Source organism: Hemiscyllium ocellatum, chromosome 3, assembly GCF_020745735.1.
Source record: "Hemiscyllium ocellatum isolate sHemOce1 chromosome 3, sHemOce1.pat.X.cur, whole genome shotgun sequence".
Classification (NCBI taxonomy): Eukaryota; Metazoa; Chordata; class Chondrichthyes; order Orectolobiformes; family Hemiscylliidae; genus Hemiscyllium; species Hemiscyllium ocellatum.
In genome coordinates this window covers 46,873,020-46,900,619 of record NC_083403.1, presented here as the reverse complement: position 1 = coordinate 46,900,619, position 27,600 = coordinate 46,873,020, and the positions used below count along the sequence as shown (strand labels likewise).

At 40.6% G+C, this 27,600-nt stretch overlaps 1 protein-coding gene across 14 annotated transcripts in view; it reads left to right on the top strand.

The window, feature by feature from the left end:
* The window catches only part of eya4 (EYA transcriptional coactivator and phosphatase 4), a 545,404-nt gene that overhangs the window by 398,931 nt on the left and 118,873 nt on the right, over nucleotides 1-27,600 (top strand). For all 14 annotated transcript variants that reach the window (XM_060849772.1, XM_060849764.1, XM_060849776.1 and 11 more), the window contains 3 exons: nucleotides 15,410-15,476; nucleotides 22,891-23,033; nucleotides 23,194-23,316. In XM_060849772.1, coding sequence (XP_060705755.1) covers nucleotides 15,410-15,476; nucleotides 22,891-23,033; nucleotides 23,194-23,316 — 333 coding nt within the window. The remainder of the gene's footprint in view (nucleotides 1-15,409; nucleotides 15,477-22,890; nucleotides 23,034-23,193; nucleotides 23,317-27,600) is intronic.

The window sequence follows — 27,600 nt, the reverse complement described above, 5'->3', positions numbered from 1 at the left end:
AGAGGTGCAGATGGAGTTCCTGAAGCCTGCTACATATCATTATCAGTATCGTTTTAAGGATAACGAGTTGAGATCCCCTGTGATTTTCATGGAGGTGGCCATGATCGGGAAAGCTCCTCATTTATATCAGGAGTATGTAAATCATGAGTTCATGAACTGTGACTTGGAGGAATGTTGCCTGCTCTAAGTTCATCACAAAATGCTGTAATCTGAGGTGTTTCAGTGTCACCTATAGTCAAAGTCAGCAGAATCTAAATGCAAAATGAAATAAAGTGTTGCCAGGTTGGCTTTGACAGTTTTATGACTTCTCCAAAAGACTGATGGTTTTTACACATGGACTTTAAATGTTATAATCATTTTGAGACACTTATGACCCTCTGGGGGGGAAATGATTTTCCAATATTTTGTTCGACTCTCTCCTCTTTATTTTGACAGCATTGTGGGAATTTGAAGAAATTGCAACATGGTACTGCAGGGCACTGGGGGAAGAAGTGGGAATGATATGGGAATTTCAGGGGAAGAGGGTTAATAATTAAAAATGGTCTACATTGCTTCATTTACTAGTTCAAGCTGCCAATATTTTCATCCATAGAACTGGGTCTCAAAAGCAGGCCTTATCAATATTGGTCTATCTTTTATGACTGAGCCCACTTCTATCTGTGACCTCCTTCCAGAGGCAGTGGACGTGTCTCCACCCAATGCCCATCTTTCCACGACAAACATAGAGCATACCACTATGCGAATGCGATTACAGACAGGGCCGACTTGACCATTTAGGATGAACTGGGCAGATGCCTAGGGCTCCAGGCTTTAAAGGGCGCCCTATTGGTCTTTACATGACAAAGTGAGTAATGGTAAGATTTCATTCTAAAATCTTCACTTTTCTCCATATTGATTGTGAGAATTGGTGGGGAGGGGTTCATAGCCATTGTTTACCTGGAACACCAAAACATTTTTGGGGCATCTCCAATTGCATGCTCAGGAAAATTCCCAATTTTAGCCTTGAAGGTGAAATTCTAATCCCTAGTCAAATGAGAGGGAAGAAAGTCCTGACTTGGCAAATCTCAAGATTTTCTCAAGGATCATCCCACAAGGAAATTGAAAAAATGGTTTTAGTAGATGGTAGGAGTTGGGTAATGTTATTAGTAACATTAATGATCTGTTCTGATGCTTCAGTAACTTGCATTCAAATCTCACCCAAGTCTTTGGGGAATTTCAATTCAATCAATTGATAACAATGGAGCAAGATGCTTATCTCAACAATAATAATCATGAAGTTGTAAGGTTGTCATAAAAACATATTTGGTTCATTAATATTCTTCAGAGGTAGTTACATGGTCTAGCCTATATGTGACTCCAGACCCATAGCAATGTGGCTGACTCTTAACAATCCTCTGAAACAGCCTAGTAAACCATTCAGTGGTATCAAACTTCAACTGAAAACCATATAGACTGCAACAGTTGAAGAAAAATAACATTCTTATTTAATTTAAGGTTCATATTACTGTAGCACAATGGATAGCAAACGTATAAAATTTTCAGTTTTGAATTTGTCAAGTGGGAGAGATTGCTGATCAGCCAGGTGATGGAAAGATGTGCCTCGACCATCAGTTTCCATCTGAACTCATCTTCCCCGTATTCTGACACTGGATCCCTGGTTCTGGATTGCCCAGCCAGCATCTAATCTGTCCAGCCCAGTTAAAACTTTGTGTTTCAATCAGATCCCCTCTCAATCTTCTTGATTCTGTCAAAAACAGACCCAGTCAAAGCAGCAGGGTCGTGCGATGGTTTGTTGGTTAGCATTGCTGCCTCAGCCCCAGGGATCCGGGTTTGATCCACACTCGGGTGACTGTATGAAATTTCTATATTCTCCCTGCATCTGGTGGGTTTCGTTCAGGTGCTCCGGTTTCCTTCCACAGTGTAAAGTTGTGCAGGCTGGGTGGATTGGCCAAGGTAAATGCAGGGTTACAAATTAGGATGGGAGAGGTGGATTTGGATGGGATGCTCTTTGAAGAAATGGTGCAGACTAGATGGGCCAAATTGCCTCCTTCCACACTGTAGGGATTCTGTGACACAGGCCCTAAATACCTGGAATGAGATATCCCTCTTAAACAATCTTTTGTCCTCTTTTTCTGAAGTCTACAATGCACCTAATCCTCGGGCTTGTTGTTTTTTTCTGGTAATTTTATGTATGTCCTCTTTGAACCTAATACTATCCCTTTATTTTGCAAGCTATGATGGAGCACCCTTGCCACTCTTATTTTTGTGCAGACATGAATGAGTAGTTGTAATTTATACATACATTCTTGAGAATAGCCATAGCCTATCCACCTTGCAGTAAGGTTCCTCAATCCATCCTTGCCGATGCGTGACTTGTCCCCTTGTAGTCACCTTTAAGTAGATTGAGGACCCTAATGTCAGATTCAAGAACTTTACTATCCCAGCTGAATGAAGAATTCTATTATATTATGGTTGCTCTTCCCCAAGGGACTCTGAACACCAAGATGGTTAATTAATCCTTTCTCGTCGTCATGTAGACATTCCAGGAAATCCTCCACCACAATATCATTCCTAGTTTGATTTATTCCATTCATGTATAAATTAAAATCACCATTTGTACCCTTATTGCATGCATCTTTGATTTCTTATTTTATGCCTTCCCTTAACCTCCATTATAGTTGGGGGCCTACAAATAACCCTTGGTGTTTCTTATCTCCACCCATATTGATTTTACATCATGATTTTCTGAACTAACGTCTTTCTTTGCTATTGCATTTCTTCTTTACTAATAACACTACTCCACATCCTTTCCCATTTTGTCTGTCCTTCCTAAACAATGAAAACCCCTTGATGTTCAAGGGTACTCAAATTATTTGGGGATCCGCTTGGCTCAGTTTTCTGGACTGCCAGTTTGAATGAAAATTGGTGCTAATAACATGGGACTCAATCCTGATGTAATTAGGGTGGACTCGCTGCTTTACCCATGGTGGAGATTGTTTTGCTGTGGGTCAGACCTACTTTAAGCCTACAACTGAGGAAGAAAAAGAAAATGTAGGTTCCTGTAGTACAGCTTTTTGAAAACCTTAAGATCATAAAAAATAGGAATTGGAGTAGGCCCTTTGGCCTGTCAAGCCTGCTCCACCATTCAGTATAATCGTGGCTGATCCAACATTCCTCATATTGACTTTCCTGCATTTTTCCCCAGAAACCTTGTATCTCCTACTGATCAAGAATTTATCAAAGTATACAAAAGGACTCGGCTCCCGCATCTTTTTGTGGCAAGGAGTCCAAAGACTCTCAGCCCTCTCAGAGAAAAATTCCTCCTCATCTGAGTCTTAAATTGGCACCCCTTTATTCTAAAACTTCTAGTCCTAAGGGTATTTGACTACACTTTCCGAAATACTCTATAGCTGTGCATGGAAATTTCTATAACAGCAGTTATCAGTCAAATACACAAGCTATAAAAATATTCTTAATATATAACGAAGTAGAGTACAATACTCTAAATTCTTTGAAGTACAGATATGATGGATTAGGAGAGAGTAATTCGTGTGTTCTATAATGTGCCACTTTAATCCTCAAAATTGTGAATGAATAGCAGATGGTATAATAAAGAAACTCTGTGTCCTTGCCCAGTCTGGTCTTTTTCTGATGCAATTGATTTAGTAAATGTACAGTCAGTGTGCATTATATATCTATTTTAGTCCTGTCAAGTGGTTGAAAGAATACTGTACTACTATTATTTTGGAAAGGATCCAGTTGGGGTCTGACTTACTCCCAGTTTGTGAAGAAGGTTGAATTTAATATTGATGTCCAATACCCAAACCTTTAATTTGTGCCTTGATTAATTTGGTGCAAATTTAGCAGCAAGGCTGCAGTTAAGCCAAGCAGATTTTATATATAGAAGCTTAGAGCAGTATTTCACTCCAGTATAGGAGCAGAAATAGAGGTGGATGACTGGCGAATTTCAGACCACTAGCAGATGTGCCATTTTTAGGACAACAAGATTGAGGCGGAATAGCTACCCACTGACAAGAAGTGTGTAGCTAGTTAATGTAATTAAAAGGTCAATTAAGGTAATGGATCAGAAGCCAACTAGAATTTTCCAGTCCGCCTGAGGGGCCCTGTAACGGAGCAGCTGCCTGGAAGTAGTTTATCGGCAGCAGATTGGGGGAGGGGAGAATGCTTTCTCCAGGATTACTCTGAACATCATGTCTCCTACCTATCTCACCACAGTTGCAGTGACAGTGCCCACGTTTAAGTTCAAATCCTGTAAAAGTGCTAAGAGGATGACACTCTTACCTGCAACAGCAGGCTGCTGCTTTTTCTGTGTTGGAAAGCCTTCTACTGGCCTTCCAACATTGAAAGCACATCCGTCATGCTTAATTAGACAATCACATGCCCTCTGGCTCATAATTGACCAGTCAAGTCAAATCCATGTCATCTGACTCTTTCCAACACTATTCAGGGTTATCATCTATATCTGACTCCGATGGTCCTACTCCAAAAGAGAAAATCCTGCCCTCAGTGTCAATCTGAAATTCAATAGAATATTCCCATTTACACTGCAGTATCCTATTGGGGTACTTATTATTTTCATCTCTGTTTTGCTTTAAATAGTTATGAAACTCTCCCAGACGTTCATTCATTGGTGCTACTACAAATTTTGTTTATGGCACAGTCTTTATTCATTCAATGGCTGCAGGTGCAACTGGCTATACGAGCATTTAGCCCATCCTATTTGCCCAGAAGGCAGTTAAAAGACAACCCCATTGCAATGAATTTGAAGTCACATACAGGCCAGCTTGGGTAAGGACAACAAATTAATTATCCTGGCATTGGTGGACCAGATGGATTTTTGCAGCAATTGACAATGGCTACACAATTGCCATAAAGGCCAGCTCTTTATAGAGAATCCAAATTTAATCATTTGCTGTGGTGGGCTTCAACCCCATGTCCCCAGACCCCAGGTGTGGAGTTGTGGATTACTAGTCCAGTGGCATTACCACTATACCACTGCCTCTCCTAACATAGTGTCTCTATATTTGAGGCCATTTGCCTAGCCTCACCTCCCACCTGCACCATAGGTATGTTTAACAATATCTATGTAGCACTTGATCTGTGGAGTTACAGATTTAATTCTGACAGAAAGACAGGAACATAAACAGATTATTTGAGATTTTAGACCAATTAAATTAACATTTAGAAGGCTGGTCTACTAGATATTGTGGCAATACTTTCTGTTTTATGAGTGCAAAGCAACTTATTTGGATGTGTAGATATTTTAGAGATGAATAATTGAAACAGTTCCTTTTTGTGCTGGTTGACTGCTCATGGGCTAGAATTATGAATATTCAACACATGATGAATGGATAAAAGAGCCCCTAATGTGCTCCTGAAGAGCATTCTGCCTGTCTGCTTCAGTGTTTGCACCCAAAGGTGCCAGAAAAAGGGACAGGAGGCAGATGAATATCAGAGAACTTTGTATTCACATTCTCTCTGATACGATTTGGTGCAGACTGCCCCATAGAAATGCAGCACTGTCATTTCTTATACTGCTGTATAAATGGTATCCCACTTTAAGGGCAGACAACCATTGCAAAGGTCTCAATGCAGCATGTCAGCATTAGTCCCTTGTGCTTAGCAATGGAGAATGTTGTCGTGTTTGTACCCTATTTGTAGACAGATCCCAGGGAACAACCAAAAACCTTTAGGGTATCACCTTTATAATTATTGGGCTGTGTGAATGCCCACTTTGCTGTTAGGGAATTCCAGGAGTTGGACCTGGCTATAGTGGAAGAATGGTGATATAGTTCTAAATCAGAGTGGTGTGTGACTCTGTTGGTTTTGTCCTTTCATGTGGTAGAGGTCATGTGTTTAAGAAGGCACTGTCAGAGGTACCTTGATGAGTTACTGCATTGCAATTTGTAGATCATACATATTACTGCCACTATATGTCAGTAGTAAAGGGAGTAAGAATTGAAGGTGGTCGATGTAGATATGGAAAATGAACCTGCAACAGGTAGGTTGTGAGGACAAGGTCCTGTAAGTTTTATCCCTCTTGGTTCCCACTCCACCAGCTGCAGACACTGTCTAGCAATTATGTAATTTGTGTCCTTTAGGACTCAGCCATTTTTATTGGTCATGGTGTAACTGAGTCACTTTCATTGAAGAAAATTGAAGATCCCTCACCCAGGGAACACTGTGTGCTCTTGCCACTTTTGGTGCTTCTGATGATGTGGTGTTCAACATGAAAGAGAACTGATTCATCAGCCAAGGGGGCACAGTGGGAGATAATCAGCAGGAGGTTTACTTGTCCAGGATGGGCCTGGTGCCATGAGGCTGTCGACATCCAATTCTGTCCCAACTGTATATCAACATGCCACTAGTTGGTTTGTACTACTGGTGAGACAGGACATTCAAAAGAATGGTGATGGTCTGTACAGCATAATCCCATGAGTTTGACTGTGTAAGACCATTGCTTGATTAGTCTATGAGACAGTTTGTGATACTGTTGAAATTGCTGCCACGACATTGCATAACATCAATAATCACGTGGCAGTACCATTTTACGAAAGAAGACAAAGCAGTGAATAATCACACTTATTGCTGCTTATAATGAATTTTAATATGCAACTAATTTGAAAGTTGTTCTCTGTTCTTGCTGAGATGGCCTTCAACTGGCTTCAGAAAAATTTTCAGTGAAGACATCTCAGCATAGTTCAGCCAGGAATTAACAGTTTGAAGAGCAAAAGGTCTACTTGTTAGAATATTTTGCTTGTGCACTAAAGCACCTTAATTTTATCTAACGTATTTGTCGTCCCAATTATATTGGGCTAAAATTTCTTCTGCCTGCCACATTGACAGTGGGCCTGATTCAAATGGTGAATTTTTGGTGATTAAAAATGGTTTTGGAGATTGTGATTGTTGTTAAAAGGTTTGCTTTTCTCTTCAGAATTCTCAAATAATTTGTGTTGTCCAAGTGTTCAGAAGCTGGGGATATAACATGAACATTGGAAAATCACAAGAAAATTGGAATTTCAGGCAGAGCTACTTCATTCAAAGAGCACTTGAATGATGGAAGTTGCAATAGAATATGTTAGGCACACTGCACTCCCCTTCCCCCACTTCCCACAGGTCAATAGACAATAGACAGTAGACAATAGGTGCAGGAGTAGGCCATTCAGCCCTTCGAGGGTCAACTCCTGTTAAAAGCCTCAGTAGTTGAGAAGGCACAATTATTGAGTAAATCCACCTTAGCCATGTTATAGACCAAGATGATTTGGAAGTGGTGCTGTTCACTGATGTTAGCTTAGTCTTCAGTGCCATGCAATGTGCTTCAGATGCTGCAATAGTTCATGCTTACATGCAGCAAGAGTTGGACAGTTTTCAAGCTTGGATTGACAAATGGGTTGGCAACTTACATGCCATATACACGCTAGGCAATGATCACCTCTAAGAAGAAAGAATCCAACCATCTTCTTTTCACTAACTTTACCATGAGCTGCTTTCTTTATCCGGGGGTTTACCATTGACTGGAAACTGCATTGGACATACTTTATAAATTATGTGGCGACAAGAGCAGGTCAGTGGCTGGGATTTCTGCAGTGATTGATTCATTTCCTGACTCCCCAAAGTTTATCAACTACAAGTCAAATGTACGATAAAATACTCTTCAATTGTTTGATGAGTGCAGCTGTATGAAGATACAATAAGTTCAACAGCACCAAGGCCAAAGCTGCTTGATGAGCTCTGTGGGCACCGTGCTAGTATTGTGTACCATTTAAAAGATGCATTACTACTTTAACACCACCTCTCCAACTCATATTCTCTACCTCCAGAAGAACAAGGACAGCAAACTCCAAGACACTTGCAAAATACACATTATGCTGACATGAATCTCTGCTCCTTTGCTGTCACTGGATAAAAGTCCTGAATCCCCCTTCCAGATAGCATGGTGGGTTTAAATACACCACATATAATGCAGCAGTTCAAGATGTGACTCATCACCATCTTCTCAATTGGCATTAGAGATGGGGAGTAAATGCTGAAAATTATGGCATTCACATCTGTTGATAGAACAAAAGAAACACTATTTATGATTTTGTAATGTGTTATGTAATTGTTACACACCAGAGTCAGTACTTTTTATATGTTAGTTTGGAAAAGATATATCTAATAGGCATTTTTCTTAACCTTATTCTTATTGATCAAGAGATGTAGTGATAACATGATCCTGTAAGATTCCCATTGGTATGCTAGTTTTTTATAACAACGTATTCATCATAGATGTATTAGTAATCCCGATCAGTATTAGTGAAATCACAGATTGAGATATTTGGCATCTGTGTTTGGCTACCATCTGTGGGATTATGACTGAATGACATGTACCAGGTTATAAATGAGAAGTGCTGTGAAGAATTGGCAGTCTTTTAAGTTAGCACATGCAGGAGTAGTATAGACACAGATACTGTATTGGGATAATGTTTCCTCTCTGGTGAAATTAGCAATCCAAGCGCACACTACGCTCTGACTCATATTTAGGACTGAACATAAAATCCTGCATGTACCAATCAAATAATATTTTGTATCCTTTGATATACTTGAGAATGGTAACTTGGTGCAGTTTCATAAATATAGCCAGGAATTAATTTAGCACAAAATTGTGTTCTTCAATCAGAATATATCTTTACCATCTGAGTAACGCAATTTAAAGAACAGAAAATGACTTTGTTTGGTAATACAGAACTTAAGCATTGCAAATAAGAGACAGAAGTTGAAGATTTTTATCATACAATCATCAAAACTAGGACACAAAAAACACATCAGAAAACAGACACTATTTTAAATGGTATGAGAAGAGGGTGAGGTGGCACAGTAGCTCAATAGTTCGCACTGCTGCCTCACAGAACCAGGGACCCTGGTTCAATTTCAGCTTCAGGTGACTGTCTGTGTGGACCTTGCACATTCTCCCCGTGTCTGTGTATGTTTCCTCTGGATGCTCTGGCTTCCTCCCACAGTCCAAAGATGTGCAGGTTTGTTGGATTGGCCACGATAAATTGCACATAATGTCCATGGATGTACAGTTTAGGCCAATTAGCCATGGGAAATGCAGGGTTACAGGGTAGAGGATTGGATGCTGTTTGGATGTTTAGTATGGACTGAATGGCCTGCTTCCACACTGTGGATTCAATGATCGTTTGGACCTTCATTGGCATGGAGATGGAGAAAGATCAGTTAACTGTCAGTCTTAATTCTCAGACCAGGCACGTAGTTTTTTTAATTGGTCAGTGTGTTGCATGGGGCTGCAGCAGAAAATTGATAATGTCTAGGACCCTTTTTTGTGTAAAAGGTGCAACATATGCACAAAATCCTTTTTCTTAAAAAAGTTGGGTCGTGTATCTTTCTATTTCTAGCACGTGCAAATACTCAGTTAGCAGAAGCTTATCAGAGTAATTGATCTGGAACCCATTATCTGCTTCATGGGTATCTCGACTAAAAAAAACTTTGAGCTTTTGATCATGTCCTAAAATGCTAGAAACAGCGGTGGATATCAGTACTCTGCAGTAATTTGAAACAATCCTGTTCACAGAAGATAACCCTGAATTAGCATCAACCTTCAGGAGTAATGAAGCGTTCAAACATGTTAAAACGTTAGCATGCTTTTGTGGAAGCATTCAGGAATGCTGAAAACTGTTCCACAGCAATCATGAGTGATCACCAGTACTGAAGGAGCAGCACAGCCAGCTGGGCGAGATGGACCTCTGTCATTATAATTGACTGATGAAACACATGTACGTTTCACACCTGCAGTTTTCAAATGCAGGCAAGAGTCTGGAAGAGTTGTGGAGACAATAAAAATGTCATCAACTCTGCTTATCAGCTGGGAATCAGCCCTGACAAAGTGATTTGGACCCCCAATTCAGAACCCTGCAGTCAACTAAGAGACCTTTGTATATACTCCAGACATAGTTTCTGGGTAGACAGAAAACATTCGAAAACAGCTGCGGCATAGTTTTCCACAACTGCTCATTAACTCATTCAGTATCGCCGAAAAAAACACTTACCATTTATTTTCAAACTTTTTCCCATGAGTTTCGCTTGTCCCATCCATTTTTCTGGCAGGCTAACCCCTCCCTCTGCAGCACCTCCATACGCGCTCCCCCAAGGTAACCTCTGGGTGACCAACTCTGTGTTTAAAACAAATGACTGTCCTCCAAAGGAGTGGGGATGGGGAAGGTGATAAATGAATCAACAACATAACAATGTAAATGTGGGAGTGTTGGGAAAGTTAAAAGGTATATCATGAGAAATGAAAACAAGCAACTCAGCAACTTGCCAGGCATCTTTGATAGTATGTTCCAACCCGTGACCACTACCACCTAGATGGACCACCTGGATATATAGGTCAACACCTGCTAGTTCTCCTCCAACCCACACATCACTCTGACTGGGCACTCCACTGCCATTCCTACACTTATTGCTGGGTTAGCAAGCTGAAAGTTATTTCATAATACCCTCCATTTACATGGACAGTGTTCTTGAGCTCCTGACATCTTGGAACTGGCCATGAAATGTGACCCAGGATAGCAACGAAGGCACCACTGCTCCTGCCACTCATCTCTCACAACAGCGGTGAACTCAGCTGCCTGCTAACAGAAGTGAAGAGTGTAGTCCCGCCCACCATCCAGGCAGTGCTCATGCTGAAGAAAGCCAGACATCTAGCAAGGTTTACACCTAAAGAAGCAAGATAAGAAAAGCTGAAAAAAAATCTTGTAAATAAATATTTTTTAAGAAAACCACTACCACCCAATGTGTTTCACAGAACCATTGTGTTGCAGTTCAGCCCATCATTCCTGTTTGCCACCAAACCCTCTTTCCCAATTCTTAGGACAGCCTCTTCGGGCCCACCAGAAATCCCAGCTGCTCAGACCTGTGTACCTGTTTCCACTGTTTCCCACAATCCTGATGTGTGCTCAACAACTCTGTGCTTGCCCCCTGCAATTGCAAGACAAAACCCACTCTCCTGCCTTGGGACTGCAATCCCCTTTTTTCATGCCCTGTCTTGAGACTACAGCCTGCACCTGCGCCCATCTCTCAATTCTCCCATAGCTCTTTCTTCCAACCCCCAATTAGAGTCATAGAGATGGAAACAACCCGTCCATGCCGACCAGACATCCCAACCCAATCTAGTCCCACCTGCCAGCACCCAGCCCATATCCCTCCAAACCCTTCCTATTCATATACCCATACAAATGCCTCTTAAATGTTGCAGTTGTACCAGACTCCACCACTTCCACTGGCAGCTCATTCCATACACGTACCACCCTCTGCGAGAAAAAGTTGCCCCTTAGGTCTCTTTTATATCTTTCCCCTGTCACCCTAAACATATGCCCTCTAGTTCTGGACTCCCCCACCCCAGGGAAAAGACTTTGCCTATTTATCCTATCCATGCCCCTCATAATTTTGTAAACCTGTATAAGGTCACCCCTCAAGCTTCCGACGCTCCAGGGAAAACAGCCCCAGCCTGTTCAGCCTCTCCCTGTAGCTCAGATCCTCCAACCCTGGCAACATCCTTGTAAATCTTTTCTGAACCCTTTCAAGTTTCACAACATTTTTCTGATAGGAAGGAGACCGGAATTGCACGCAATATTCCAACAGTGGCCTAACCAATGTCCCGTACAGCCGCAACATGACCTCCCAACTCCTGTACTCAATACTCTGACCAATAAAGAAAAGCATACCAAACGCCTTCTTCACTATCCTGTCTACCTGCAACTCCACTTTCAAGGAGTTATGAACCTGCACTCCAAGGTCTCTTTGTTCAGCAACACTCCCTAGGACCTTACCATTAAGTGTATAGGTCCTGCTAAGATTTGTTTTCCCAAAATGCAGCACCTCACATTTATCTGAATTAAACTCAATCTGCCACTTCTCAGCTCATTGGCCCATCTGGTCAAGATCCTGTTGTAATCTGAGGTAACCTTCTTCACTGTCCACTACACCTCCAATTTTGGTGTCATCTGCAAACTTACTAACTGTACCTCTTATGCTCACACCCAAATCATTTATGTAAATGACAAAACGTAGAGGGCTCAGCACCGATCCTTATGGCATTCCACTGGTAACAGGCCTCCAGTCTGAAGAACAACCCTCCACCACCACCCTCTGTCTTCTACTTTTGAGCCAGATGTGTATCCAAATGGCTAGTTCTCCCTGTATTCCATGAGACCTAACCTTGCTAATCAGTCTCCCATGGGGAATCTTGCTGAACGTCTTACTGAAGTCCATATAGATCACATCTACTGCTCTGCCTTCATCAATCTTCTTTGTTACTTCATCAAAAAATGCACACTCCGCCTCAGCATCTTCCCTGCACCCCTACTGCACCATCTTTGAAATCTCTCTCACAAACTCCCTTTTGCCCCACCCTCCCATCTCAGGATGCTGCCTTTTCCACTCTCCTAGGCTTGTATCTGCTGTATCTTCCTCTGCGAACACCCAACCTTGACCTCTCAGCCCGTGGACTTCCCAAAAGCCACAATCACCATTGTCTCCTTTCCACATTATCCACCATCATGGCTCCCATATCAGCTGAACCAAAATAGCTTCCACTTTGGCTCAGCACTTCTCCAAGGATAAATGACCAATTTAAAAACTCTGTTGTGTTATAATAACTAATTTAGTAATTTTCATAAAGTCATGCAGCATGGAAATAGACCCTTCAGTCCAACAAGTCCATGCCAACCATGCTCCCAAACTAAACAAGTCTCACTTGCCTACATTGGCCCACATTCCTCCAAACCTTTCCTTGTTATTTACTTATTCAAATGTCTTTTATATGTTTTAATTGTATCTGCGTCCACTACTTCCTCTGGCAGTTCATTCCACATACAAACCACTCTCTGTGTAAAAGAGTTGCCCTCATGTCCTTTTTAATTCTTTCTCCTTTCATCTTAAAAATATGGCCCCGAGTTTTGAATCTCCCCACCCTAAGGAAAAGATTCTTGCTATTCACCTTATATCTGCCTTTCATGATTTTATAAATCTGAATAAGGTCACTCCTCAATTTCTATGCTCCCATAAAGAAGAAGTCCCAGCCTACCTTTATAACTCAAATCCTGCAGCCCTAGTTAATCTTTTCTGACCCCCTTCAGTTTAATAATATCTTCTGATAGCAGGGTATAACTAATAGTAATAATGCTATCATGATCACTATAGTGATTTGTCTATGTGAAACAATCCCACACTTTGCAGCTGGGACTCAAGCCTCTGCCTTTAATCCTTGAGCTTTTCATTTTCTTGATCACTTCTAGTTGAGAAAACTTGTGCATCAACTTAATCCCTTGTCCGTTGACTTCCACTGATTTCCACTGAATGAGCATTGTGTGATTTCATTTCAATGTCATTGATTTCTGTAGATCATTACGACACTTTCAGTGATAATTGAATAGCATGAAACTCAAATTGAACTCTTTGGAACACAGAGCATTGCAAATAAATGCTATTGAATGCTGTTTTGTACAGAATGGTGTTAAAATTTTCTGAGAGCAGGGCTGCCTTCCAACATGACCTTTTTCATTGTTTTAGCCTATTTCAGGTGAAATACGCTTGCAATAGCATCACAACCTAGCAGAAACTCTACCATGATATTTTGATTTTGTTTGGAAACAAGCTGGTCAAGACAAGATTATATTTTTCAAATGTAGCAGGATATAGATATATCCCCTTTGAGAGCAATACTGATGTTTCTATTTGTCATCAACTTTTAATTTTATGGTTCAATTAGATTCAATCAATTAAATTCCCTTATTCCTCCAAAGGAAATGAAACATTTGAAGTTTATATTTCCTTGTTTCATCTGGGTGGAATGAAATATTTGCAATTTCTGTCATGAATCTTGAGCAAGAAAATGGCAAGCGCTTCCTGTTCAGTCAGAAGCAGAGCTGGAAATAAAAGGCGACTTTGATTCAACCTTATCGTCATGTTTTTATTTCTATATGTACAAAAGAAAATAGAAAGAGTGAAAAGAAAATCCCACATTAGAATAGTTCATTCCATTCCTGTGAGTTCTTACCTTATCTAAATTGGAAAAAGAACAAATGGAGACATTTACAGCTGGGCTCATATGGATCTACTTTAGCAGTCATTTGTTATTACTGAATAGTATTATGAATACCACAGTTTCTTCAATCTATCCAGCTAGGAACATTACTGACCTGGTTCACTATTATTTAATTGATCAGAGATATCTTAAACTTTTTTGGGGTCATTTTCTTTCAGTTATGCAATCCCCAAATTATTCAAAGGGGGGAACTTAACCTTGAAACACATATGGTTTTATTTTTGTAAATTAAGTTTGCATCTAAGCATTGAAAATCTAAGTAACCAAACAAAATTTATCAGAATCCACAATCAAAATATTACACACAGATGGAAAACGTAATATGGTGAATTGATGGAGTTGTGAGGTTAACATTCAGCATTGAGTGAGCTCATTTATATGTATATATAATATATATTTATATTTTATATACATGTAACAGGCACGATGATAACAACCAATCCCACATAGTTTCCTTGCATGGAGGGGTGAAGCAACAGTAGTCCTCTGTGGTACATGAGCAAGCTCTGAACCTCTCTACCCTGGACCTTCCTCCTCTCTAATCACAAATACATCTGGACCTTCCCCTCCCCCAACTCCCATCCCTGGCCCCTGACCCTGAGAATGTTCCTGGCAGCAACGTCCTGCCACCAGAATCCCAAAACTGCCTTTCAAGCACATAATGATTCCCATCAGGTTTAGGGTGCAAGTCAGTGTTGGATTAGTTCATTGAGATCCCACTTTTAAAGTCTCCTTGGCTTTACACTGTGGTAGGGGCATAGGAGTAGGGTGACATGATTTGTGAGTTTGTTGCCAGCCTCAGCTATCCCCACACCAGAGTTGAAACTGAGCTGTTCATTGCTTGAAAGTTTATGACTGCACCTCTCAGAAGTTGAATTTTCACAGGTAATAACATACAGTATGAGAACTAACTTAAAATTTTTGAACCTAGACTCTTGCAGGTCAATATTTAGGCCTTCAAACCCATATTCCATTTGTATCTTCTGAATTCCAGCTGCAACAATATGGCAGGACTAATGCATGCAATCAGTACAACATAAAATCTAGTATTTTTATATTCCTACCGACATTTTTGCTGACGTTTTAATCTGTGTTTGTTGCAATTCCTTTAACCATGTTAAATTTTATTTTTCATGCATCATGCACTTAATTCTGCAGATGCCTAACTGTTAAAGTTTATTTTGTCATCTCACACCTGCTTTACTTGAGTTTGTGCCACAAAATCAAAATGCATTTGTTCTGCTTGTCATTTAATGTTTCACATGTCTTTTCTTTTTCCTGTAGTAATAACAAGTAGTGGCTATAGTCCAAGAGGAATACACCAATACTCACCACAGCTCTATCCTTCCAAGTAAGTACAAAAAACAGTTTGTCGTTCAAATGGAATGTTTTCTTCATCTTTATTCATACATGGATTTATATGCAAACAGAATTATGTCTCTGCCTGGATTCTATTATTACAATTTCTCAAGAAAACCACATCTTCTATGCTATTTCTGATAATGGTGTCACATAAAGCAATGTTATATTTTGAGAACATAGAACGGGCCCTTCGGCCCACTACGTACATACAGACCATGATGCCATTCTTAAACTAATGCCATCTACCTGCTCATGGTCTGTACCTCTCATGTTCATGTGTCTGGTTAAATGCCACTTAAACATTGCTAATATAACTGCTTCTATTGTCTCCTCTGGCAGCACATTGCAGGCACCCATCACCCTCTGTGTAATAAAAACATGCCTCACGCATCTTCTTTGAACTTTTCCCATAAGACCACAAGACTTAGGAGAAATTAAGCCATTCAGTCCATTCAATCATGGCTGATAAGTTTCTCAACCCCATCTCATGTATTCTCCCCATAATCCTTGATCCCCTTGATCCTCAAAATATACTCAATGACCTGACCTCCATAACCTTCTGTGGCAATGAATTCCATGGGTTCACTGCTCTATGGCTGAAGAAGTTTCTCCTTAACTCCATTCTAAAAGGTCTTCCCTTTACTCAAAGCCTGTGCTCTCGGGTCCTATTCTCTCCTCCCAATGGAAACATCTTCTAACATCCACTCTGTCTAGGTCATTCAGTATTCTGTATGTTTCAGTTAGATTCCCCCCTCATCCTTCCAAACTCCATCCATTATAAACCCAGAGTCCTCAAATGTTGCTCATTTGTTAAGCTTTTAATTCCTGGGACCGTTCTCGTGAACCTCCTCTGAACACGCTCCAGGGCCAGTACATCCTTTCTGAGATATGGGCCCTAAAACTGCACATTATACTCCAAATGTAGTCTGACCAGAGCTTTATAGAGCTTCAGAAGTACATTACTTCTCTTATATTCACGTCCTCTCAAAATAAATGCCATCATTGCATTTGCCTTCCTAACTACTTATTCGACCTGTAAGTTTACCTTGAGAGAATCCTGGACTAGAGCTCTAATGAGCTCTAATGAAATCTGATGAACTCAGATTTCACCAGTTTCCTCATTTCCCCTCCCCCCACCTTGTCTCAGCCCCAACTATCACCCTCACCTTAACCTCCTTCCACCTATCGCATTTCCAATGCCCCTTCCCCAAGTCCATCCTCCCTACCTTTTATCTTAGCCTGCTTGGCACACTTTCCTCATTCCTGAAGAAAGGCTCATGCCCGAAACGTCGATTCTCCTGCTCCTTGGATGCTGCCTGACCTGCTGCGCTTTTCCAGCAACACATTTTCAGCTCTGATCTCCAGCATCTGCAGTCCTCACTTTCTCCTAGAGCTCTAAGTCTTTACACTTCAGATTTCTGAATTTTCTCCCCATTTAGAAAATAGCCCTTACCTCTATCCTTCCTACCAATGTACATGACCTCGCACTTTCCCACTTTGTACTCCATCTGCCACTTCTTTGCCCACTCTCCTAACCTGTCCAAATCCTTCTGCAGCCTCCCTGCCTCCTCAGTGCTACTTGTCCCTCTACCTATCTTTGTATCATCTGCGTATATAGCCAGAATGCCCTCAGTTCCTTCACCAGTGAGGTCCCAACTCTGAACCTTATGGAACACCACTTGTCACCAACTGCCATTCTGAGAAGGGCCATTTTATCCCTACTCTAATTTTTCCAGGTAGCCACCTTACTGATGGCACCATGGGCCCTTATTTTACTCAGTAGCCTCCTGTGCAGCATCTTGTCAAAGGCCTCTTGAAATCCAGGTACACCACATCCATTGGCTCTCCTTGGTCTAATCTGCCCATTCCTTCCTCAAAGAATGCTAGCAGATTGGTCAGGCATGATCTCCCCTTGATTAAACCATGCTGACTTTGCCTTATATTCCCATACACTTCCAAGTACTCAGAAATCTCATCCTTCGCAACGGATTTCACAATCTTACCCACAACCGAGGTTAGGCTAATCAGTCTGTAATTTTCCATTTTTTACCTTACTCCCTTTTTAAAAAGGGGTGTCACATAAATGATTTTCCAGTCCTCTGGGACCCTCCCTGATTCTAGTGATTCCTGAAAGATCACCACTAACGCCTCCACTATCGCTTCAGCTATCTCCCTTAGAACTCTGGAATGTAGTCCATCTGATTTATCCACCTTCTGGCCATTCAGTTTTTCTAGCACCTTCTCTTTGGTGATGGCCACCATACTCAGCTCTGCCCCCTCATTCTCTTGAATTTTTGAGATATTAGTCGTGTCTTTCACCCTGAAGACTGACACAAAGTAATTATTCAACTCCTAAGCCTTTTCTTTGTTTCCCACTACTACCTCTTCAGCATCATTTTCCTGCGGCCCAGTGTCTACTTCTGCCTCTCTTTTTGCCCTTTATGTACCTAAAGAAACTTTTACAGTCTTCCTTTTACATTGTTGGCTAGCTGACCCTCTTATTTAATCTTCTCCCTCCTTATTTACTTTTTTTGTTGCCCTCTGTGGTCTTTGTAAGCATCCCAATCCTCCGGCTTTCTGCTGTCCTTCACCACATTAAATGCTTTCTCTTTTGCTTTTATGCTATCCCTGACTTTCCTAGTCAGCCATGGTTGCCTCATTGTCCCTGTACCATGCTCTTAAGAGTTCCTTCACCTTAAGTTCCCTTATCAAGTCTGCCTCATTACACAACACTAAATCCAATATTGCCTGTTCCCTAGTGGGCTCCATCACAAGCTGCTCCAAAAAGCCATCACATAGGCATTCCACAAATTCCTTTAGTTGCAATCCACTTCCAACCTGATTTTCCCACTCCACCTGCATATTGAAATCCCTCATAATCACTGTAACTTTGCCTTTCCTGCACATCTTTTCTATCTCCTGGTGTATTTTGTGCTCTTGCTCCTGGCTACTATTTGGAGGCCTGTACATGACTGCAGCGGTGGTTTATTCACATTTTGCGGTTGCTCAATTTTACCCGCACAGATTCTACACCGTCTGGCCCTACTTTGTTTCTTGTTCTTGATTTAATTTTTTACTAATAAGGCAACCCCACCCTCTCTGCCCACCCGCCTATCTTTTCAATAGGGTATATATCCTTGAATTTTCAGCTCCCAGTCCTGATCCCCTTGCAGCCATGTCTGTGTGATGCCTACCTCATCATACCTACCAATTTTGATCTGCGCCATAAGCTCATTTACCTTATTCCTCATACTGAGTGCATTCAGATATAACACATTCAGTCCCGCTTCTTATTGTTATTTGTTTGTCTAATGTGCTTGAAGTTTTCCCCTCTCACCTTAAATCTATGCCCCCTAGTGTTTTATGTTTCCACTCTTGGAGAAAAGGTTTTGACTTTCCACCCTATCCTGCTACTCATATTTTTATGCATTTCTATCAAGTCACCCCTCAGCCTCCAACCCTCCAGTGAAAACAATCCAAGTTTGTCCCATCTCTTCTTAGACCTAATACACTTCAATCAAGGCAGTATTTTTGTTTGCACTCTCTCCAAAACCTTCCAATGGTATGTTGACCAGAACCACACATGATGCTCTAAATGTGGCCTAACATAAAGTTTTATAGAGCTGTAACATGACATGCTAATCTTTATATCCAATGCCTCAACCTATGAAGGCAAGCACACTGTCAGCCTTTTTTACCACCTTATCTACTTGCATTGACACTTTCAGGGACCTATGGACTTGTACCCAAAGATTCCTCTGTCTATCAATGATCTTAAGGGTCCTGCCATTTACAGTTTATTTTCTTCTTACATTTGACATCCCAAATGCATTGCCTCACACTTGTCCGGATTAAAGTCTATCTGATATTTCTTTGTGCAACTTTCTAACTGATCTATATGCTGCTGTATCCTTTGACAACCTTCCTCAGTATCTACAACTCCACCAATCTGCAAACTAACCAATTTTGTATCCAACTCACCAACTCCCCATGGATCCCATTTAATCTAGATTTAAATCTTCCGGACGAGTCTACCATGAGGGACTTTGTCAAGGGCTTTAGTAAAGTCAATGTAGACTGCCTTACCCTCATCAATTATCTTTGTCACTTAGAACATAGAACATTACAGCACATGCAGGCCCTTCAGCCCTTGATGTTGTGCCGGCCTTTTATCATACTCCAAGATCAGACTAACCTACATACCCTGTGTTTTACTATTTTCCATGTGCCTATCCAAGAGTCGCCTAAATGTCCCGGATGTATCTGCCTCTACCATGACTGCAGACAGTGCGTTCCACGCACCCACCTCTCTCTGCATAAAGAACTTACCTCTGACATCTCCCCTATACCTTCCTCCAATCACCTTAAAATTATGACCACTAGTGACAGCCATTTCTACTCTGTAGGAAAGTATCTGGTTATCTACTCTATCTATGTCTCTCAACATCTTGTACACCTCTATCAGTCATTTCTCATCCTTCTTCGCTCCAATGAGAAAAGCCCTAGTTCCCTCAACCTTTCTTTCATTGATATGCTCTCCAGTCCAGGCAACATCCTGGTAAATCTTCTCTGCACCGCCTCTGAAGCTTCCACATCTCTCCTATAATGAGGCGACTAGAACTGAACACAATATTCCAAATGTGGTCTATCCAGGGCTCTATAGAGCTGCAGCATAACTTAGTGGCTCTTAAACTCAATCCCCCTGCTAATGAAAGCCAACACACCATCTGCCTTCTCGACAACCCTATCATCTTGGGTAACAATGTTGAGGGATCTGTGGACATGGACCACAAGATCCCTCTGTTCTTCCATACTGCCAAGAATCTTGCCTTTAATCTTGTATTCTGCATTCAAATTTGACCTTCCAAAATGAATGACTTCACACTATTCTAGGTCGAACTCCATCTGCCACTTATCAGCCCAGTTCTACATCTTGTCAATGTCCAGTTGCAACCTACAACAGCCCTCCACACTATCCAACCTTTGTGTCACCAACAAATTTACCTACTCACCCTTCCACATCTTCATCCAAGTCATTTGTAAAACTCACAAAGAACAGAGGTCCCAGAAGCGATCCTTGCGGAACACCACTGGTCACCGAGCTCCAGGCTGAATGCTTTCCATCTACGACCACCCTCTGTCTTCTATGGGCCAGCCAATTCTGTATCCAGACAGACAGGTTTCCCTGTATCCCATGCCCCCTTACATTCTGAATGAGCCTACCATGGGAACCTTATCAAATGCCTTTCTAAACACCACAACCACTGCTCTACCTTCATCAACATATCCCCAAAAAATTCAATAAGGATTGTGAGGCATGACCTGCCCCTCACAAAGCCATGCTGACTATCTCTAATCAAACTATGGTTTTCCAAGTAATCATGAATCCTGTCTTTCAGAATCCTCTCCAATACATTACCCACCACTTCCTCAAAAATCTTGATCAAATTTGTGAGAGAAGACCTTCCCCACAGAATGCATACTGACTATCCCTACAATGTCCATTTATTTTCCCAAATGTGATTAAATCTGGTCCCTTAGAAACTTTTCCAATAAATTCCCTACCATTGATGTAAGGCTTATTGAGTTAAAATTTCCAAGATTTTCCCTGTCTACCCTCTTAAATAAAGGATTAGCATAAACTATTCATCACTTACCTGTGGCTAAAAAGAATACAAAGGTCTCTAACACAGCACTCCTGCGCCCCGTTAGTATCGTGGGATAGGTCCTGGGGACTTACCCCCCTTAATGTTTATCAAAACACCAACACTTTCTCCTTACTGTCAACATGCCCCAGAATATCAATATCCCCTCCCTAACCTTATCATCATCCATGTTTTTCTCCTCAGAAGTACCAAAGCGAAGTACTCATTATAGATCCCATCCAATTCCTTTGATTGCATGCATAAATTCCCTCCTTTGTTCTTGAGTTGACCTACCTTTTCTCTCACTACCCTCTTTCTCCTAATATATGTATAAAATTCCTTGGGTTTCTCCTTAATCCTACTTGCCAAGAAATTTTGTGGTCACTTTTAGCCCTCCTAATTCCTTGTCTAATTTCTTTCCTTCTTCCTTTATATTCCTTAAGGGCCTTGTCTGATTTCAGTTTCCTAAACCTTACAAATGTTTCCTTTTCCTTTTCAATGAAAGTTTCAATATCTCTTGTTATCCAGGGTTCCTGAATCTTGTTATCCTTATCTTTCATCCTTTCAGGAACATGCTGGTCCTGAACTCTGATCGTTCAGCCTTTAAAAAACTCCCACATCAGATATGAATTTCCCTAAAACAGCCACCCCAATCTAATTTCTCCAGTTCCTGCTAAATACTGTTGCAATTAGCCTTCCCCCCCCCCACACACACACACACACAATTTAGTGCTTTCACACAAGGGTCAATCTTATCCTTTTCAATAACTATCTTGAAACTTATCGAATCATTATCACTGTTCCCAAAATGCACCCCCACTGAAACTGTAATAACCTGGCCAGTCTTATTTCCAAGTACAAGGTCTAGTGTGACCCCTTTCCTAGTTGAACAATTGACATGTTGTTTCAAAAACCCACCTACATGCAACTAACAAATCCTCTCCTGTCTAAGCCCCTGACATGAAGGAGGTCCCAATCAATATTGGGCAAGTTAAAATCATCCACTACAATAACCCTCTTACCATGATTTGCCTGTCATATCGATTCCTCTATCTCCCACAGGTTATTGTGGTACCACTGATCTGGCTGTTGCTATTGCTTTCCCCTGAGTGGCAATCCATTCACCCCCCCCCCCCCCCACCCCCCACCAACTCCAACAACATCCACAATGTTATACCTGTATGAAGAGGGGAATAGCCATAGGAGACTCCAATACGACCTGCCTGTCCCTCCTGATGGTCACCTATCTTTCTGGCTGAACCTTTGTTGAAACTCTTATTGATAAAACTTTCAGCCTTGTGTATGTCCCTTACTACCACTCCAACCAATTCATGCAACATACTAGTCAGGGGCCTTTCATTTCCACCTGATCACACGTCTCACAGGAGGAGCAGACCACTGCTCTACCTGCTATTACTACCCACCAAGTAGCAATTGGATTAGAAGAAAAGACAAGACCATACCTTGCCTCATTCTTCTCAGCAAAACCCAAAGCCTGCACTTTGATCTCAACAGCACCACTTTGACCTGGTAGACCCCTCTCCCACTAAAGCTTGTCTCCCTTTGATTTGCTGGAATTGTAAGATTGACATTGATGCTTTTCCCTAAATAACTTGACATCACGAAGTAATCCCATAGAAATTTTCCAGAGGGGGGAATAAAGGCTCAATGTCACTGTTTAGCTCTGTAATGTGGATATAAGCTTGCCTTTTCTCTCTTTGTAATGTACAGCTTGACATAGCTTTCTGTTCTCCACAGGCCATACCCACACATTCTTTCCACACCAGCAGTACAATCAATGACAGCTTATGCTGGACAAACCCAGTATTCAGGAATGCAGCAGCCTGCAGTCTATGCTGCGTATTCTCAGACAGGCCAGCACTATGGATTGCCCGCTTATGGTAAGGCACCTCTCTGAAATTGTACTCGATTAATTATTAGTACGGTAGTTATTTTGTTTAGACAGTTGCCTCAATGTAAACCAAAGAGATTTAAGCTTCATTTCAAGAAGCAATGTTAGAAAATTTCAAATTTAAACCAGTTTGTGTGCACTCTTATCAGGAATTAAGACAGAAGGTGGACTTCCACAAGCACAATCTGCATTGCAGACAGGATGCCTCAGCTACAGTCCAGGATTTGCTGCTCCCCAACCAGGCCAGACAGCATATTCCTATCAGATGCAAGGTTGGTGCTGTGTCCTTCTCTCCTTTCCGTCACCCTACCAACTAATTCAGTTTTGATTTTTCTGATCCTGGTCTTATTCTAGATGGCAAACCATTAATTTTTAACCAGTATTTCAAGCTTTTAAAACAGTTGTGCAAAGATTTGAAATCATCTTACATTTACAAAGCTATTCCACCAGCCTGATTACTTTGAAATACCTCAATCTAAATGTTACAATTAGAAATCATTTTAAAATTCTGGGATATTCCCTCAAACTACAATGAAGCTGATTTACCTGAGCATTGGCCCAGAGAGTCCTTGGCTGCAGAGGTCAAGAAAATAACAGGTTACCCGGACCTTTTGCTTCCTTTATTGTGCTCCCAGGTAGTGAGGTACCAGGAAGGATTGTTGTAGGTTCCAGAGAACTGAACAAATTTAAAAGGTTATGACAAACATTTTATTCCTTCACCCAGCAGAACTTGTGTCTCTCACCTACAGATCCCCAGGAGGTTAGGGCTGTGTGTAGGTCATGTTAAAACTCAGCCAGTATAACACGGTTTGGGGACAGTTCCAGGATGGAGAGAGAGCCAACAAAATCAATTCCTTCAGTTTTGCTGAAAAAGACTCACTCTTGTCGAAGTTTTTGATCTTGCACACATCGGAACATTTTACAAGAAAACACACTCAAGAGGAAACCAGTATTTATACTGCAGAAGAGTAGTGTGTTGATTGGTTGGGCAAATGGACAAGAATTACTGTGGAGAATACACCAGTGAAGTGATGATTGACGGTTAACTGCCAATCTTTGTTTAACTAGGTAGGTAGACTCTGTTTGGTCAGGGCATTTCTGATTGAGAAATTGGCCAGCAGTGGTTGTCACCTATTCTGTTGAGTTAAAACAGGCATACTGCATATACAGTTTATTTCTGTCTACAACAAAAAGGGCCCGTGTATGAATATATCTAGCTTCCAACACCTGCATGTGAGATGGATTGACAATTCTAAATTTGCTGTCAGCATAATTCCTCACACGTTCAGCTACATTATTCAGTCCAATTGCAGTATAACATCTAATGTTGTAGCCAGTGTTGCAAGTTTTACAAGTGTGAACTAGTTGGATATGGGCAATACCTTGCTTGTTGATACAATCCACCAGTCTTTAGGACGCATGGCCTGCATAGCTAGCATCACAACAGCATTGAAATTCACAGCCCACGTTACTAATTTGTGTGATAGAACATTTTTTGGCTTGAAGGCAACATTCTGGAAATGATAAACACCAGTTGTGTTACTACTATGTTGTAGTAGTAATATGAAACAACTAATTTCATCGGCATTCAGCATTAATTGTTGTATTTGCCAAGGCAACACCTCTCCCAATCAGAGTTGCAGTTGCCAATCCATTAGCATTTTCTTTATATGCAGTCTAAGTGTTGTTTGCCCTTGAATTTGTATTCTTACAAAATGTCCTGATGAGAGCAAAACAAAAAGTTGATAAAATGTGTCATTTTTTTAGGAGTGCTTAAGTTCTGTTCTTCAAACTATTTTAAATAATTCTTTTGTCTTTTTATTAACAAATTTGGAAATGAATGTCATTAATGTTTGCTCAGTAAAGTATAGTTTTGTGCTATATCCAAAGTTTTAACATTTACAATATTTATATGTGCTCTGAAATTTCAAGAGCATAATAAAGCAAATTATAGATTGAATGCATGCCTCACTTAGCAATGACAATGACAAGGTTTGGGTCAGCCACCCAATTTTATGTTCAATTGATTTTGATGGAGTTTAAATCAGGAAGGATGTAAACTAAGCATTCAACCTGAACTCACCCATCTTTCAGTGTAGAGTGCATTGAAGCTCTTCCCTAAGATGTTGGCTTTCCTGATCAGATCATTGTTCATTGCATATTGCTTAAACTCCCAAATAGGACCACCATGTTTGGATATGAGAAGTTCTGGTCTACCTCAAATTAAATGGATAAAACATTTGAAAAAATGTGAAGAATAGTTTAAGTGTGTCATGTTGCTGCTATGTAATGGCAATGCAAGGGACATCATCTATTAATACATTACTGCCATCAATCCAATAGGATGTTCTATCTACCACACAAGTGAGCAATGTCATGTATAGATTTCAGTGCCATCTTAATGCCAACCACATAGGCTGCACATCCCAGTGATTGCCTGATTGAATTAGACAGTATCTTCCTCAAGCTATTTATAATATTCAAAGTACAGACTGTACACAACCAAAAAAGGGGGATGTGGCAGGCTAATGGTATTATCACTGGACTGTTATTCCGGAGATGTTCTGGGGACATGGCAGATTGTGGAATTTGAATTCAGAAAAAAAAGTTGAAATTAAGAGTCCACTGATGGCCATAAATCTATCATTGATTGTCGGGAAAAATTTCATCTGATTCACTAGTTCCCTTTAGGGAAGGAAAATGCTATCCTTACCTGGTCTGGCCTACATGCAACTCCAGACCCACAGCAATGTAGTTAACTCTGGGCAAAAAGTCCTGTCCTAGACAACAAAGCCCTCATTCTATGAATGAATAAGCAAAAACCCAAATTAAAAGATCTATTTTTAAATCTGATTCAGCAATTAGATAACACTTAGTGACCCATCGTGACTGGGCTAAAATTTCAAAAATTCCCTCCAAGATGTGTGATGCCATTTCCAGTATTGACTTCAGGTCAACTTTTCAACTAGTCAGCAGCCATTTTCTTCTGTCATATAAACTGTTGTGATTGTTCGAAATTTGGCATTCTTGCATTAGTCCTGATGAATGCAAAATGAAAAACTTCTTCAACATTACCTCTTTTCAGCAATATTCAAAACTAAGTACTTATTGATTCAATACTGTGATCAATTCCAGTTGTCACCAGATCAGTAGAACTTCTAGCTAAAAGCCTATTTCACTGGTCATTGTGAATTTTCAGCATGGTCACATTTGAGCTTGAACGTCCTTGTAGTAGCTTCAGGTTCCTGCAGTAACTTTACTGGAAATTCCACTTATGTAACAAAGTAGAAGTAAAGTCACCATAGTCCTACCAGACCATAGGGTTACTTTCTCATTAGAGAGAGAGATGACAGGTTTAAGTTGAGGATTACCAGACCTCAGGCAAGGCGAGAAGTTGAGAACAAGAATATTGCATGATAACCTCAGCCAGTGCTACAATTAAACGAACGCTGTTGGCATCCATCTGCATTGCACACCAACTATCCAGCCAACTGAGCTAACTGACCCCAAAAACAAAGGAACAGCAACAATGCAAAGCTACTACAAGGACATTCTGAAAATTTTTTTTCTGATCAGCTTGTCAAGTTTCTCAATCACAAGAACAAAAATCATAAATCAGTCACATTTATTCTACAAAATCTTGTTCTATTTAAGTTTGAAATCTTGTGAATGCAGAGATAAACAAAGACTTTGGTTGTAAAAGTGTTAATACAAGAAAGAAAATAAATGTATTCCTTTTTTAAAATATTGTTAGTATCATCAGAAGTACAATGGAAACTCCCAAAGCAGAAATCCCAAGATTTCCCATTTTGAAAACTTTGGATTCCTGTCTAATGCAATTTGATGGGTTTTTTCCTGCAATGTTTATTCTCTGGCACACCTAAACTGTTCAATAGGTGTACGACAAAAGAGCAGCTATTGCAGTTTCATATCTAAAATTTAGATCAATTGCAAACTGAAAATTTGGAAACAGTAATTAAATCTCTTGAGAATAGAAAAATCAAAAATAATAAATATAATGAGCTTCCACACTTTTAAAATTTAATTTTCTGTGTCAGTGAGGCAATTTATCATAAATATTCCAGTTAAGCACAGCAAACCTAAAGGTTGTTATGAACTAAATACCACATGTCAAGAGCCATTTAAAGCATTTAAGAGTAATGCCCACTGAAAAGGCTAGCTTTCTCAATAATGTAATTTTACAGGGATCATTGCTTGTCACTTGAATGGACGAGTCATAATGTTTTGTAGCATGTCTTATGGGTATCTGTTGGGCTAAGTAGAGCAATATCACAGTGGAGGAACTGGGAAACTGAGCAAGCAGCTTCTTGACTTATGGTCCTCTACACAGGTACAGATACTGGAAATTGCTGCGTGATTTATCCTTTATTCCCACACCATTGATCTTCTAATAAAACCAGGCCATTGTCTTATCATCTTTGTCATGTATCAGTTTGGTTTTGTCTTACATTCCTTTTGTAATCTGTTTACTCAGCAGAACAACAGCTTAATGGCATATGTTAACTTTTTGCTGTCACTGGACATAACAAAAAACA